Raw genomic sequence first — 12,393 nt, 5'->3', positions numbered from 1 at the left:
TATTAGCTTTAAAACAAGCCCAATATTGACATAGTTCCGAGCAATATTTTAAATATGAAAATATGCGGTAAAAAATGTGTCGTAATTCATACATCATTTAAATTAACAATTTTTCCGGACTAGATGGAGCGGGGTGAAAGTAAATAACTCGTATTTCTTGTAATTGTCAGTTCTTTTTCAAGAAATAATAATTAAACGTCATTTTTGCTATTTTCTCGGGATTTTTGAAATTTTAATTTTTAAAGGGTGCATCCTTACTCCGTCTTTGGCTTGGGAAATTTAAAAATTAAAATACACATCTTATGAGGTGAAAATTAGGTGTCAGCAACTGTCCCTTTGGAGTTGGAGGATGGCAAGGCCATCCTTGAACTACGAATTTTGACAAACCTAATTTTTACCGAATAATAGAAACTACTGCTTTCTTTTTGCACAAAATTTCAAAAGTATGGCCGGACCCTGGTCTCTGGGCTTCCTACATATCTGAGGTTACATGAGAATTTAGGCCGTTTGTAGTTTTGACTCTAAGAGGACTAAAAATAAGGAATTTTTTAAATTATCTCGATATATCCCTGGATAATCATAGGAATATGGCCGAGCCTCAAAATTTGAGTAGCCTACATATCCCTGGTTTTTAGAATCAGGCCAATTGTAGTTCGACTCAATAGCCTGAAAAGGAATATCCCTTTATGTGGGAACCCCTTTGACTATTTTGGGTAAAAATTCGACCGGATACAGTTTTTGGAAGATTTAGAGTTTAGTTACTTGAAATGATGTTTCAATCTTGGTGTAGAAAGCTTGAATCTCGTACACTCGGTTTCCCAAGAAGAGTTTCACGTTTGCTCAGCACGTCTCGAGTCTGGATCTTTTGCTCCCATCTTGGTAGCTTTTAGCCATCTCCAAATGCTGAGTCCTGCGTATTAGTGATTTGAAATTTTTATCTTTATCATAAATGCCATACCTGTGCAGCATTTTTGCCATTTGTTTTAAAGGGCTAACTTTGTCAACTCCCGTCATTTGTCCGACTCCTGGCGAAAGCTTACCCGTCTTCTTTCTTCTTTTCCTGTAAGTGTGTGTGTGTGTCTATATATATATTGGAAATAATTTTGACAACTTTGGATAATAATCTTGATACCTTAGTTGGTTCTTTTCTCGTCATTTTCAGATGTTTTCATTTTTTCAATGATAACTTCCATTGGGATACAGGTCGGGCTATACCACATTCTTGTGAAACCTTCACACCCCAGTCCGGTTTTTGTTTTCATAAGCAGGATGCTATTACTGAAGACCATGTTTCCAAGTGCGGGATCATTTTTGTTTCTTATGACATCCGCTATCCCTGAAAATTTGGGATCACATCATTTCACATACTGCGGTGACTGTCGCAAATCTGGTGTCGATTGCATCGTTATCCTCATACAAAGTCTGCGTTATACCAGTTCGGGACTACAACACTTATAGTCAAAAATACCCAAATGAAGACTGCACACCAGAGTGCAGTATCATATTCCTTTCATAATGACTACTAACCTCTGTATCCAGAATTACCACATTTAGTTAGAATATTCAAGTTAACGACTGCATACTCAAGTGCAGGGCCTTTTCTCATGACAACCGCTATCCCTAAACCAGAATTGCATTACCTTGAGATAAACTGCAGTAGCGACCACAAATCTTGATGTAGGAATCACATTCGTATTTCTATGATTGTGGACATCAACCTCGGAATATGCTACCTATTTTTCACTATATATGGACGGCGACTATAGCCTCTTCGGCACGAAATTATATCGCCCACATCATCATTTTGAGGAATGCAGCTTACCTCGACGGCAAGACTGACACACTCCTTTTTTGACTCCGGGGAAGAATACCCGCCCGGCGACAGAGTTCACATCTTCCAAAAGGACTAGAGTCTTTCGTAGTTAATACGACACTACAATGCTGATATCAACTCTTTGTCTTCAAATCATAGATTATCAGGATGAAAACTGTAACCACCCTTCGGGCTAGAATTAATTCATCTTTGCTAACATTCCATGTCGACGATCTTAAATTTGATGTTAGAATTATGTCACCTGATTCAAGCGAGAAATGTTCTTACCAAATTTAAGACGTCTAATCAGTCAATGTATCAAGGCAAGACATGCGACGTCTAGGTTGGGGTCTCAATACCTTGATACAATACTGTTTAGTGGAGACCGGACTTCAGTAAATCGCGGTTGTATCTTCTAGTAGTCTTAAAATTTTCTTTTTATAAAATTTTCTGTGCTCTACAAAACGAACAAACTCATCAGTGTGAAACAACTTTACTGAAGGAGAGTTTCGTTACCCTTTTGTACACTCTTCTTCGCCGTTTTTCTTGAGATTTCTTCTCCATTTTTGTTTTGTCATTGTTGTTCCTGTTTCAAACATCTGTGACAAACAAGTTAGTGTAAAAACTTTTGTTCCTGCACCCACAGAAAAATTTATCAGTTTCCTATGTAGTCGACCGCTCTTCCTGCATATGGTCTTCTTCCGTTCACACTTCGACGGGAAAGAATGCTCAATTTTTTGGAAAATATTTTTATTTTTTGCAAAGAGGGGATTTTTGGGAGATGATTTTGAATATATATATATATATATTTGTAAGCAATATATCTGCAGTAATGGTAATTTTGAAAATTGTATATTTTATACACAACCTTTTAATGTCATGACATTGGTTACTTTGAATAGGATCTTCTGTCATTTCTTCTTCGTCTTGATCTTGACTCTTACTTAAAATTTTCGGATCCCTTTTGAAAAATTTTCCCCAGTTTATACATGTCTTTGTACTAACTCAAATTTTACTATGTCGAAGGAATTTTTTAGACCCTCTCAAAAATTCTGCCCCAGTGTAAGAGTGTACTTGTTGATTCTGGATTTTACGGCATCAAAGGAATTTTTGAGATCCTTCTCAAAAATTCTGCCCCAGTGTTGAAGTTCTAATCAGTTCTTCTCTTTGAACTGATATATTAAAATAAAATTTTGAAGTCCTCTAAAACATTCTGCACCAGTTTTCAAGTGGGGTTACCTTTATCTTTCTCTTGCTAAAGTATCTCTGGGGTTTCCTAGGGTTTATCAAAGATTTTATTTGGGATGACCGAGCTCGAAAGAGCGCCTACGTATCTCGTTTCGGGAATCAGGTTGAAATATAGTTCGGGGTAAATATATCAGAATTTGATGGTGAGACCGAACTCAAAGAGTGCCTATGTATCCCAAATGGGAATCAGGTCATAACGTTGTTCGAAATACATGATTTTAGATTTTTGGGTTAAAGCGACCGAGCTTGGAAAAACGCCTACGTATCCCCTTATAAGTATAGGGAATCAGGTCCTCACGTAGTTCGTACATAATTTGGATTTTTTTTTCTAAAATGCAAAATTACAAGTAAAGGAAATGCAATTAAAACCAACATAAAAATACAAAAAGCTACGAATCTCTGTAGCCGTCTCCTTTCTCAAACATAGTATCTCTTGATGGCATCTGAATATATTGCTTTCGACCACTCTTGACCATCCATTTCAGTGAGGAAAACTGCTCCTCCTGACAATACCTTTCGCACCACATAGGGCCATTTCCAGTTTGGTGCAAACTTTCCTTTGTATTCCTCTTGATTTGGGACTATCCGTTTAAGCACAAGTTACCCTATTTGGAAAATTTTTGGTTCTCACTTGTTTGTTGAAGGGTCGCGCCATCCTTTGTTGGTATAACTGACCATGGCAAATAGTGATCAGACCAAGCGAAAACATCTTCATATCCTTTCAACAGACTTCTATACCTTTCTTTCTTAGACTCTGTCAAATGTAGACTTATCCTGGTTTCTCGAACCATTTCCTCGTTCCCTAGATTAACTGCCTCTCTTTCCTCTAGGTTTGGTGTCGGTCTATTTTCATATTCCTCTCCGACATCTATCAACCACTCTGGTTCAGTTATCTCTTCTTATTGATCTTTGCTTTGTTCGTCATCGTTCTTACTTGTTTCGTAACATGTCATGACATTATTTGTGGCTTCTGTGTTATTACTGTAAAGCAAAGTAACACAATTATCAATCATAGAAAAGCAATCTCAAGTAAGTATTTATATATATATATATATATATATATATATATATATATATATATATATATATATATATATATATATATATATATATATATTTAGGTAAAGTAAAACAATTTTGTCTTATTGCAAACTTTGAGGCGTTTTCATTGAAATTTAAAAAGAGTGATACAAACTATGGTCCTGACTCGGAATGGAACATCGCGCCATTTTCATTATTAAACAACACGTAATAAGGAAGTGTAAAAGCATGAAAGGGCGATAAGCTGGGCCTCAAAGCTGACTTTCTCCGTTTTTCTGAAAGTGTGGCGTTTTCATTGAAATTTAAAAAGAGTGATACAAACTATGGTCCTGACTCGGAATGGAACATCGCGCCATTTTCATCATTAAACAACACGTAATAAGGAAGTGTAAAAGCATGAAAAGGCGATAAGCCGAGCCTTAAAGCTGACTTTCTTCGTTTTTCTGAAAGTGAGCATTCTTTTTGCCGCCAGGTGAACAACGGGGTAGAATTCCATCCACTCCACATCTCTCCTGGATCAGCATGACGAATCTCCAGTGTTTCAAAGCATTCTTCAGTGATGGTTGCGCATTCCTCTTCCCAAAACAGCGTCCTTAAACCCTCTTTTGGATCTTCGCCGTCGTGACTCAATGGGCATGCTGTGAAAGACTGGTATAGACGAGGAAGTGGCTTTCTTATTTTAACAGGACCTCTTGATCCATGTTCTGCTTCTTCTTCTTCTGCCTCACACGACTTGTATCTGACCCCAAATCGATATTTCCCATTTTCTATAGTCACTGGTTTTCTAATTCCCTGTAAGTTCCTTCCCAGACCTTTCCCGGGCTCGAACATGTTTCTTATCATAGTCGTGGCAACCATTTTGTAGAGCGGTGGCATAGGGATATCCTCATCATCTCCCTTGCGATCAACGGTGTGAAAATCAGTATTGCTTGGCGATTTTTATATGACCAGTACTTAATTATTCAGATAGTTATGGATACTTCCTTTACTGTGAATCATGACTTCTTGATCATCCCAAATGAATTTAAGAGATTGATGAAATGAAGACGCCACAACCCTAGCGGCGTGTAACTAAGGTCGTCCCAACAATAAGTTATAACTTGTTTTCATATCCATGATAATGAACTCCACAACGAACTCTGCGGGACCCATTTGTATGTGCAGATCTATTTCTCCCATTGGATCACTGGTTGCTCCATCATAAGCTTTTACATTTGTTCGACTCTGGTGGATTTTGCCAACATCATATCCAAGTTGTTTCAAAGTCGTCACAGGGCATACATTCAACCCAGCCGCTCCATCAATCAACACTTGAGGGATAATGTTATCGCAACATTTGACTATTATGTGTAAGGCCTTATTATTGGTCTTACCCTTTCTTGGTACTTCGTCATCAAAAAATGATAGCCTATGCGCTCATACAACATACCATACAATTTTGGCCAATGTTTCACTTGTACTGCCGGCGGGTACTTGGACTTCATCTAAAGCTTTCATTAAGGCTAAGCGATTTTGAGATGAACTGAGTAATAATGAAATTACTGATATCCTGGCAGGAGTCTTATACAAGTGCTCAACAATCGAATAATTGACTAGCATTTGCCTCCAAAAGTTTTCAGCTTCACCTTCAGTGATTGGTGTTTTATGAGGATTTTCGCGATATGGTGCTTCGAGTACGGGCTCTTCTATAGCATAAAACATTCCAGACCTAGTCATACCCTGAACCACAGCGGCTATCTCTTTTCCTTTGACCATCATCAGGTGCGATGATTTGATCACAAAAGGTGCATTCTCAACTGGCCCTGATGTTTTGAGTACGAACGGCTCGTTCTGAATTCGAGCGACTGTTGAGGGATATTTGAGCACGAAGGGCACTTTCTTGGCTACAACAGATGACTGGGACATCTCAGATTTCCTTGTCACGGGGCCTAAGACTTCTTTTTGCTCTTATAAGGACAACGAGGTGGCTGTGCTTTCTAATCCTTCAATATCTAGGCAAATGATCACAGAGCTCTCTTCCCATTCATCACCTCTTTCTATCATGTAAATTTGATTCCCTCCATGCTTCGGAAGAGGATTTTTGTCCACATTTGGAGGTGTTGGCTCCAGGACAAGCTCATGAGTATCAATCATATCTTGTAGCTTGTGCCTTAAGTTTATGCAATATTCGATAGTATGGCCAACTTGGTTAGAATGAAAGGCACAAGTAAAATTTAGCCTGTACCATCGATCCTTGGGGTTAGGAGGTTTTGGTGGAACAGAATTCATTCGACCGGCGTCTCTTAGTTTGGCAAACAAACTAGCCCTTGATTCTGATAAAGGAGTGAATACTCTCGGAGGTTTCTTTTGGGGTGCCTCATAGTTTGCTAGAGGAGGTTGGTTTTGGAAAGTATGGTTTTGTGGAGCTTGGTTATTGGGTGCTGGCATTTGATAATTTGATCGTGGAGCTTGGTTGCTAAGTGCTGGTATTTGGTAATTTGGTTGTGAAGCTTGGTAGCCAGGTTGTACGTAGCACACAGACATTGGGCTACATTAGGGTGAAGTGGTTATATAGATGGTTGGTGAAAGTGATTGGTAGTTGTCTTGGTTTTTGTGGGTTAACTCGTTTTCTCGACTTTTTGGGCTAGTAGCTCTAGAAACATAAGCTACATCTTCTTTCTTCTTTTTCCCACTCATGGTGCCAGACGCACCTGCTCTATTTAGTACGCTGACAATCCTACCGGTCTTGAGGCCATCTTCGATGTCTTCCCCAATGGCGACTAAATCTGCAAAGGAGCTCCCTTTCATAGTTATCATTTTGTCAAAATAATCAGCTTCTTGGTACCGTATAAATGCAGCTACCAGCTCAGCTTCAGTCATAGGTGGTAGCACACGCGCTGCCTCGTCTTTCCAACGACTGGCATATTCTCTATAGGTTTCGATCGATTTTTGACAGATTTTCTCCAATGAGAAGCGATTAGGCACATTTTTCGCATTGAAGCAAAATCTCTCCATGAATGAACTTGCCATCTCCTCCCATGTCTTTCATCGACTAATGTCTTGCCAGATGAACCACTCCATAGCTTTTCCTGACAGACTTCGACTGAATAATCTCATGAGCAAAGCTTCGTTTCCGCCACTCCCGACCAACTGGTAGAAATAAACTCTCAAGTGGGCTCTGGGATTGCCCCGCCCATTGAAATGGTCAAATTTGGGAATTTTGAAACCTTTTGGTAAACCCAAGTCTGGATGTATGCACAAATCAGAGTATCTCAGCCCTTTTTTCTTCTTGGAGCCCTGCTCTAGTTCAACGATTTTCTTCCCCATCTCCTTCTCGATTTTGTCTATTCTAGCTTCAAAGAACATTTTTACGTTCTCCAGTTCTAGTGAGGAGTCAATATGGGTGATATGGTCTTGAAAAGTAACATTTGGTTGCATGGGGCGGGTTGTAGGAGTTCCCGCTACCCGAGGAGTTTGATAAGCGTTTGGGTTGTGACATGCTGTAGCATGAGCATGTATTTGGAAAGCCGGTGTTTGGTGGGTGGAATTCCCCACATAGGTGGTGCTTCGGCACAGTGGAGTTTGAAAAGTAGCTCCATTTTGAGTCTGTGGGAAATGGTCAGGGATTGGTAAGTCTAAATTTGGGAAAGTGGGTGCAGGCCTTCTAGCCTCAGTGTTAGTAGCATTTTCTTTTGTAGCCCTCAGGCGGGCTGCTTCTTCTCTAGCTTCAGCCAATTGCCTTATTAGAAGGTTAACGGCCTCTTCCAAAGGCATTCTAGCTATGTCAGCTGTTAGGGTACCCTCGACTAAGGTAGTTCTATTCTAGTTGTTGTTTAGTGGCGGAGTCTCAAGCATGTTTTCTTCTTGTGGAGGGTTTAAGGACACTGCAACAGGTTTTGATAGAGTAACTGGTGCCAGCAAATTGACCCCTGTCTATAATAGAAAACAACTCAAAGGCTTCCAATTTAGTGTTAGTTTAGGCACAAAATACAAAAATATCACATTATTTGCAATTTATAGCACATAGATTCATGTATCTTATTTCAACTCTTGATTGATTTACATTCCAAAGATATTTTGGTCGTTTTGTGTTTTTAGGGACATTGATTTTTCGGTAAGTGGTATTCATGGTTGATTTTATTCTACCCATCTTGTATTAAGGGGGATTTTTATTGTTTATGATAAAAGGATCGAGTCTTAAATAAATTGCCTACGTATCCCGCCAAAGGGAAATCAGGTTCGTCCGTAGTTCAGGAATACACAGAAAAGGTGTTTTCCTATGCTACCCGAAACTTAGTTTTCTACCCTGATCAGGCCTTATATAGGCTTCCCAGGTATCCCCAACGGGACATCAGGTCGGCACAGTTCTGTTTACATAAAAGGGACAGGGATATTCTTCTTAATTGGAAGCAGTAAAGGGATACTTAGATTTTTCTACCCAACCAATGTTAGGCAACTTTTCATTGTCTTCTCATCTTCATCTTCTATCCTTGTCTTCCCGCGACAATCTAAACGTGACACTCATTCACGAGGCATTCTAATTCCAGCTTGAAATCCACACATTCTTCAATGTCGTGGCCAGGGCGACCTTGGTGAATTACGTAAACACTTTCAGTTAGAGGTCTTGGGCGACTCTGATAGGTTTATGGTACTGCTCTTATCTTCTTCACACCACACAGTAGGGAGTGAATCCTGGCATATGACTCTTCGAATTTGGAGAAGTCACTTCTCCAGAACCTAACCCTCAATATCTTTTCTGGATGATTTCTCTCTTAGTCATGGGTTAGGAAACAGTGGGGCCCCTATAGTTGGATAATTCTCCCTTGGTCAATCCATTGGACCAACTTCCTTTCTAGCGCTCCCCACTCATTGGCTATATGCCCTGACTGACTTCGGTGGTAGAGGCATTTCTTGTAGATCATGGAAGGAGCACACGGTGGAAACATATTTGGGCTTTGCGCGTACACTCCAAAGGTCCCCAAAGTCTCTAAGAGTTTTCGTTTGGACATTTCTATTGGCGCACCCCAATTGTGCGATCTTGTGCCCTTGAGAACAATTGTGCATGAAACCGGAGCTGAGATTCATGCCGGTCCCCATAAACATCCTGCTTCAAATTGGGGATAAGCAAATCGTCGTCTCTATAGGGTATGGGGTCAAGCCCTTTTTGTTGACTGAGTGGGACGCAATTCCCAAGTGGTGCTTCTGGCACTTTTCCTTGTTTTACCCGATTGGCAGGGTGTTACTTATTAAGTTCCTCAACATAAGCTAGTAGAGTTTCAGCTTCTTTCATATTCTTATTGGCTGCCTTAGTGGTCAGGACAACTTTTTCCATTCTAGCAGTAGCTAGGGCTAGGCTGTCTGTTACACCTCTCGTTTCGATCATAGGATAACCAATGCTTTCCTAGTCGGGTATGCTTTTGGAATAGAGACCCGAGCCTGAGTTTTAGAGGTACAAAGTGTCTTGCCCCGTGTACAAGGGTACCAGTAGGTATTCCTGGCAATTTCCAGGATTAGAAGTTGAACAAATCGAATCGACGCGATCTGAGTTGAATCTGAGAAAATCTGCAAACACCAGTCATCGTTGACGGGTCGTCGACATGGTCGACAGACCGTCATTGTGCTGCGTCAACAGGGTTCCGCAGCCTTGAATCTGCAGGCACAGGTCGACGGAGCAAGTTGACAGGTCGCCGACCCGCTCGTCGAACCGTACCGCTGGGGACTTTTTATTTCCAAGTATAAATATATGATCCACGACTTTATTTCTCATTTTCCTCCATTCCAAATCAAAGAAAAACTGGTATTTTCTCTCCCAACATTTTTTATCATTATTAGTGGAGATTTGGTAAGATCCGAGCCCCGTGTACCCGTGCTTGTCAAGAAGAAGGTTGTTTCTAGGGTTTCTTCAAGTTGGAAAGCTTAGGGAGTTAGAGTTGATGTTGATCCTTGGAATCTTAGACCCCTCAAGGTATGCAAATGATTCCTACCCTTGTATTTAAGTTATTTATCAAGGATTTTAATGGTTTTAAGCAAAGAGAGGGTATTTGTGGAAGTGGTAAGTTGATGAAGTTTAAGATAGTAATTTGGGGCTATTTTAAGAGATGATTGGGAATAGATTTGAGTATATATATATATATATATATATATTTATAAGTGTTGTTATTGTTGTTGTGGTTGATGTTGGATTGAATGGGAAGTGGAAGGATTGTTGGGCTTATAAGGGAAATGTTGCCCATAATTTGTTAAACTCTATTCGTATTCAAAATGATTAGTAGGTGATGTAAATAGTCTAATTAAGGCCTATGTTATCTTGATTGTAGACTTACGAGCTCAGGGATTTGAAGTTGGATGATTGGATATAGTTCGAGGTATGTTAAGGATATCTTGTCTTTCTTTCGGCATGACCCTATGATATGAGCCAATAAGCGAGTAAGCGAGCTTCCATATTACTCTACTCTTTGAAGCATTAGGAGTATTTCAGTCTTTGATGTTCATGTACCCCGTTTATGATAATTCGTTGTGTTCATGGGTCCAGTTTTGTGTATCCAATTCTGTCGATACAGTTCATTCATGCATTACATTCATTATATATCTATGTACATTGACCCGTGTCCAGAAGGCATTATATACGCGAATATTAGATATATGTGGGGTATGAGAAGAGGGATAGGCGTCATATATATATATATATATATATATATATATATATATATATATATATACACACACACACACACAATACCACATGATCAACTGGTGCACTATGATGATATACGGATCGGGCTGCACGTACCGCAACAATGTATATGATGATTGCTGCAGAGAGGCCGATATGATATGCTGGGATGCCATAGAGGCTTGACAGGTGTTATATACGCACATATATACGTATGACCTATAATGATAGTCATGACCATGCAGATTAGGCGCCCACAGAGGCATTGTCAGTTATACAGATCTATGCAGATACATGTAGATACTAGTTCATACAAGTACATGCAGATAGTCATTTCAGCTTATGAGTTCAGATCTTATTCATGATTCTTATATATATTTATATGTTGTTCTTATGCATTACATACTTAGTACATTATCCGTACTGACTCCCCATTGCTCGGGGGGCTGCGTTCATGCCCGCAGATACAGGTAGACAAGCAGGTGGTCCATCTTAGTAGGACTTTTATCCAGCAGCGATCAGTGCACTCCATTTGATCCGGAGTTGCAGTCTATTTTGGTATACCATTCTTTTGAGATGTACGTAGATGGGTATGACGGGGCGTTGACCCATTCTTCTACAACTTTTATTCCAGTAGAGGTCTGTAGACAGTTGTATATATTTGTCATATGATGTAGCCTTGTCGGCTTCTATTCTTTTATGTATAGTATATTTGGCAGCCTAGCAGGCTTGCACTGTTCTTTAGCATATTTATGTATATATATATGCAGATTGTTCAGAGTTCATAATGTCGCCTAATTATGAGATCAGTCAAAGTCATTTTATGGGCCCTTGATGTTCAATAAGATTCAGATATGAGTATAGGGATGTTTGGTCGCTAGAGGTCAGACACTCATCATGACTCATCGATTTGGGTTGTGACAGAAGTGGTATCAGATCAGTTCCGTCCTAGGGTTGTCTACAGACCGTGTCTAGTCGAGTCTTATTTATGGGCGTGTTGTGCACCACACTTATAAACAGGAGGCTACAGGATAATTAGGAAATTGTCATTCTTTCTCCTTCTTAGATTGTGCGATAGAGCCATGTGTTAAGCATTCACTTTCTGATGAATTGTTCTGATTTCAGTGTTGTCCCGCAAGAAAGCTACAGCTGCCCGGAAGGGCAAGAGAGCGACCAGTGAGGCCACTACCCGTACTCGGCAGGCCACGAGGGCCTAAGATGAGATTCAGAGTGAGGGTTCGTCTGATACATCGCATACCCCACCTTCAGCACCTGCCCCAGTTCCTCTACCGGATATACCGGGCCAGGATGTGTGGGAGGCTGCGCAGTTATTGACTAGTTAAATAGCCGCCCGGGCTCAATGGTAGGATGTTGGTGTTGAGCAGGCAGACAGGCCGGTAGTTCAAGGGTTAAGACCTTCCTTGGGTTAGGTCCTCCAGAGTTCTCGGTGATAAAGTAAAATATGGACCCCAGGATTTCATTGATGGTATGCAGAGACCTTGAGGGTTATGCACGCAGATGAGGTCGAGTCTGTGGAGCTGGCTTCGTATAGGCTTCGTGATATTGCAGTATAGTGGCATCAGACTTGGGAGATATTTAGGGGAAAGAATGCCCCTTCAACGGTTTGGCGAGAGTTTTT

At 40.3% G+C, this 12,393-nt stretch overlaps 1 protein-coding gene across 1 annotated transcript; it reads right to left on the bottom strand.

Annotated features, from left to right (window-relative positions):
• Nucleotides 1–7,126: 7,126 nt before the first annotated feature.
• Nucleotides 7,127–7,855, bottom strand: LOC132613063 (uncharacterized). The gene has a single exon (XM_060327122.1). It carries the CDS (start codon nucleotides 7,853–7,855, stop codon nucleotides 7,127–7,129), a length of 729 nt encoding a protein of 242 aa, XP_060183105.1.
• Between the last annotated feature and the right edge of the window lie 4,538 nt (nucleotides 7,856–12,393).

Source organism: Lycium barbarum, chromosome 1 (assembly GCF_019175385.1).
Source record: "Lycium barbarum isolate Lr01 chromosome 1, ASM1917538v2, whole genome shotgun sequence".
Classification (NCBI taxonomy): domain Eukaryota; kingdom Viridiplantae; phylum Streptophyta; class Magnoliopsida; order Solanales; family Solanaceae; genus Lycium; species Lycium barbarum.
Note: the sequence above shows the minus strand (reverse complement) of the source record. Positions and strands in the feature narration are given on the sequence as shown.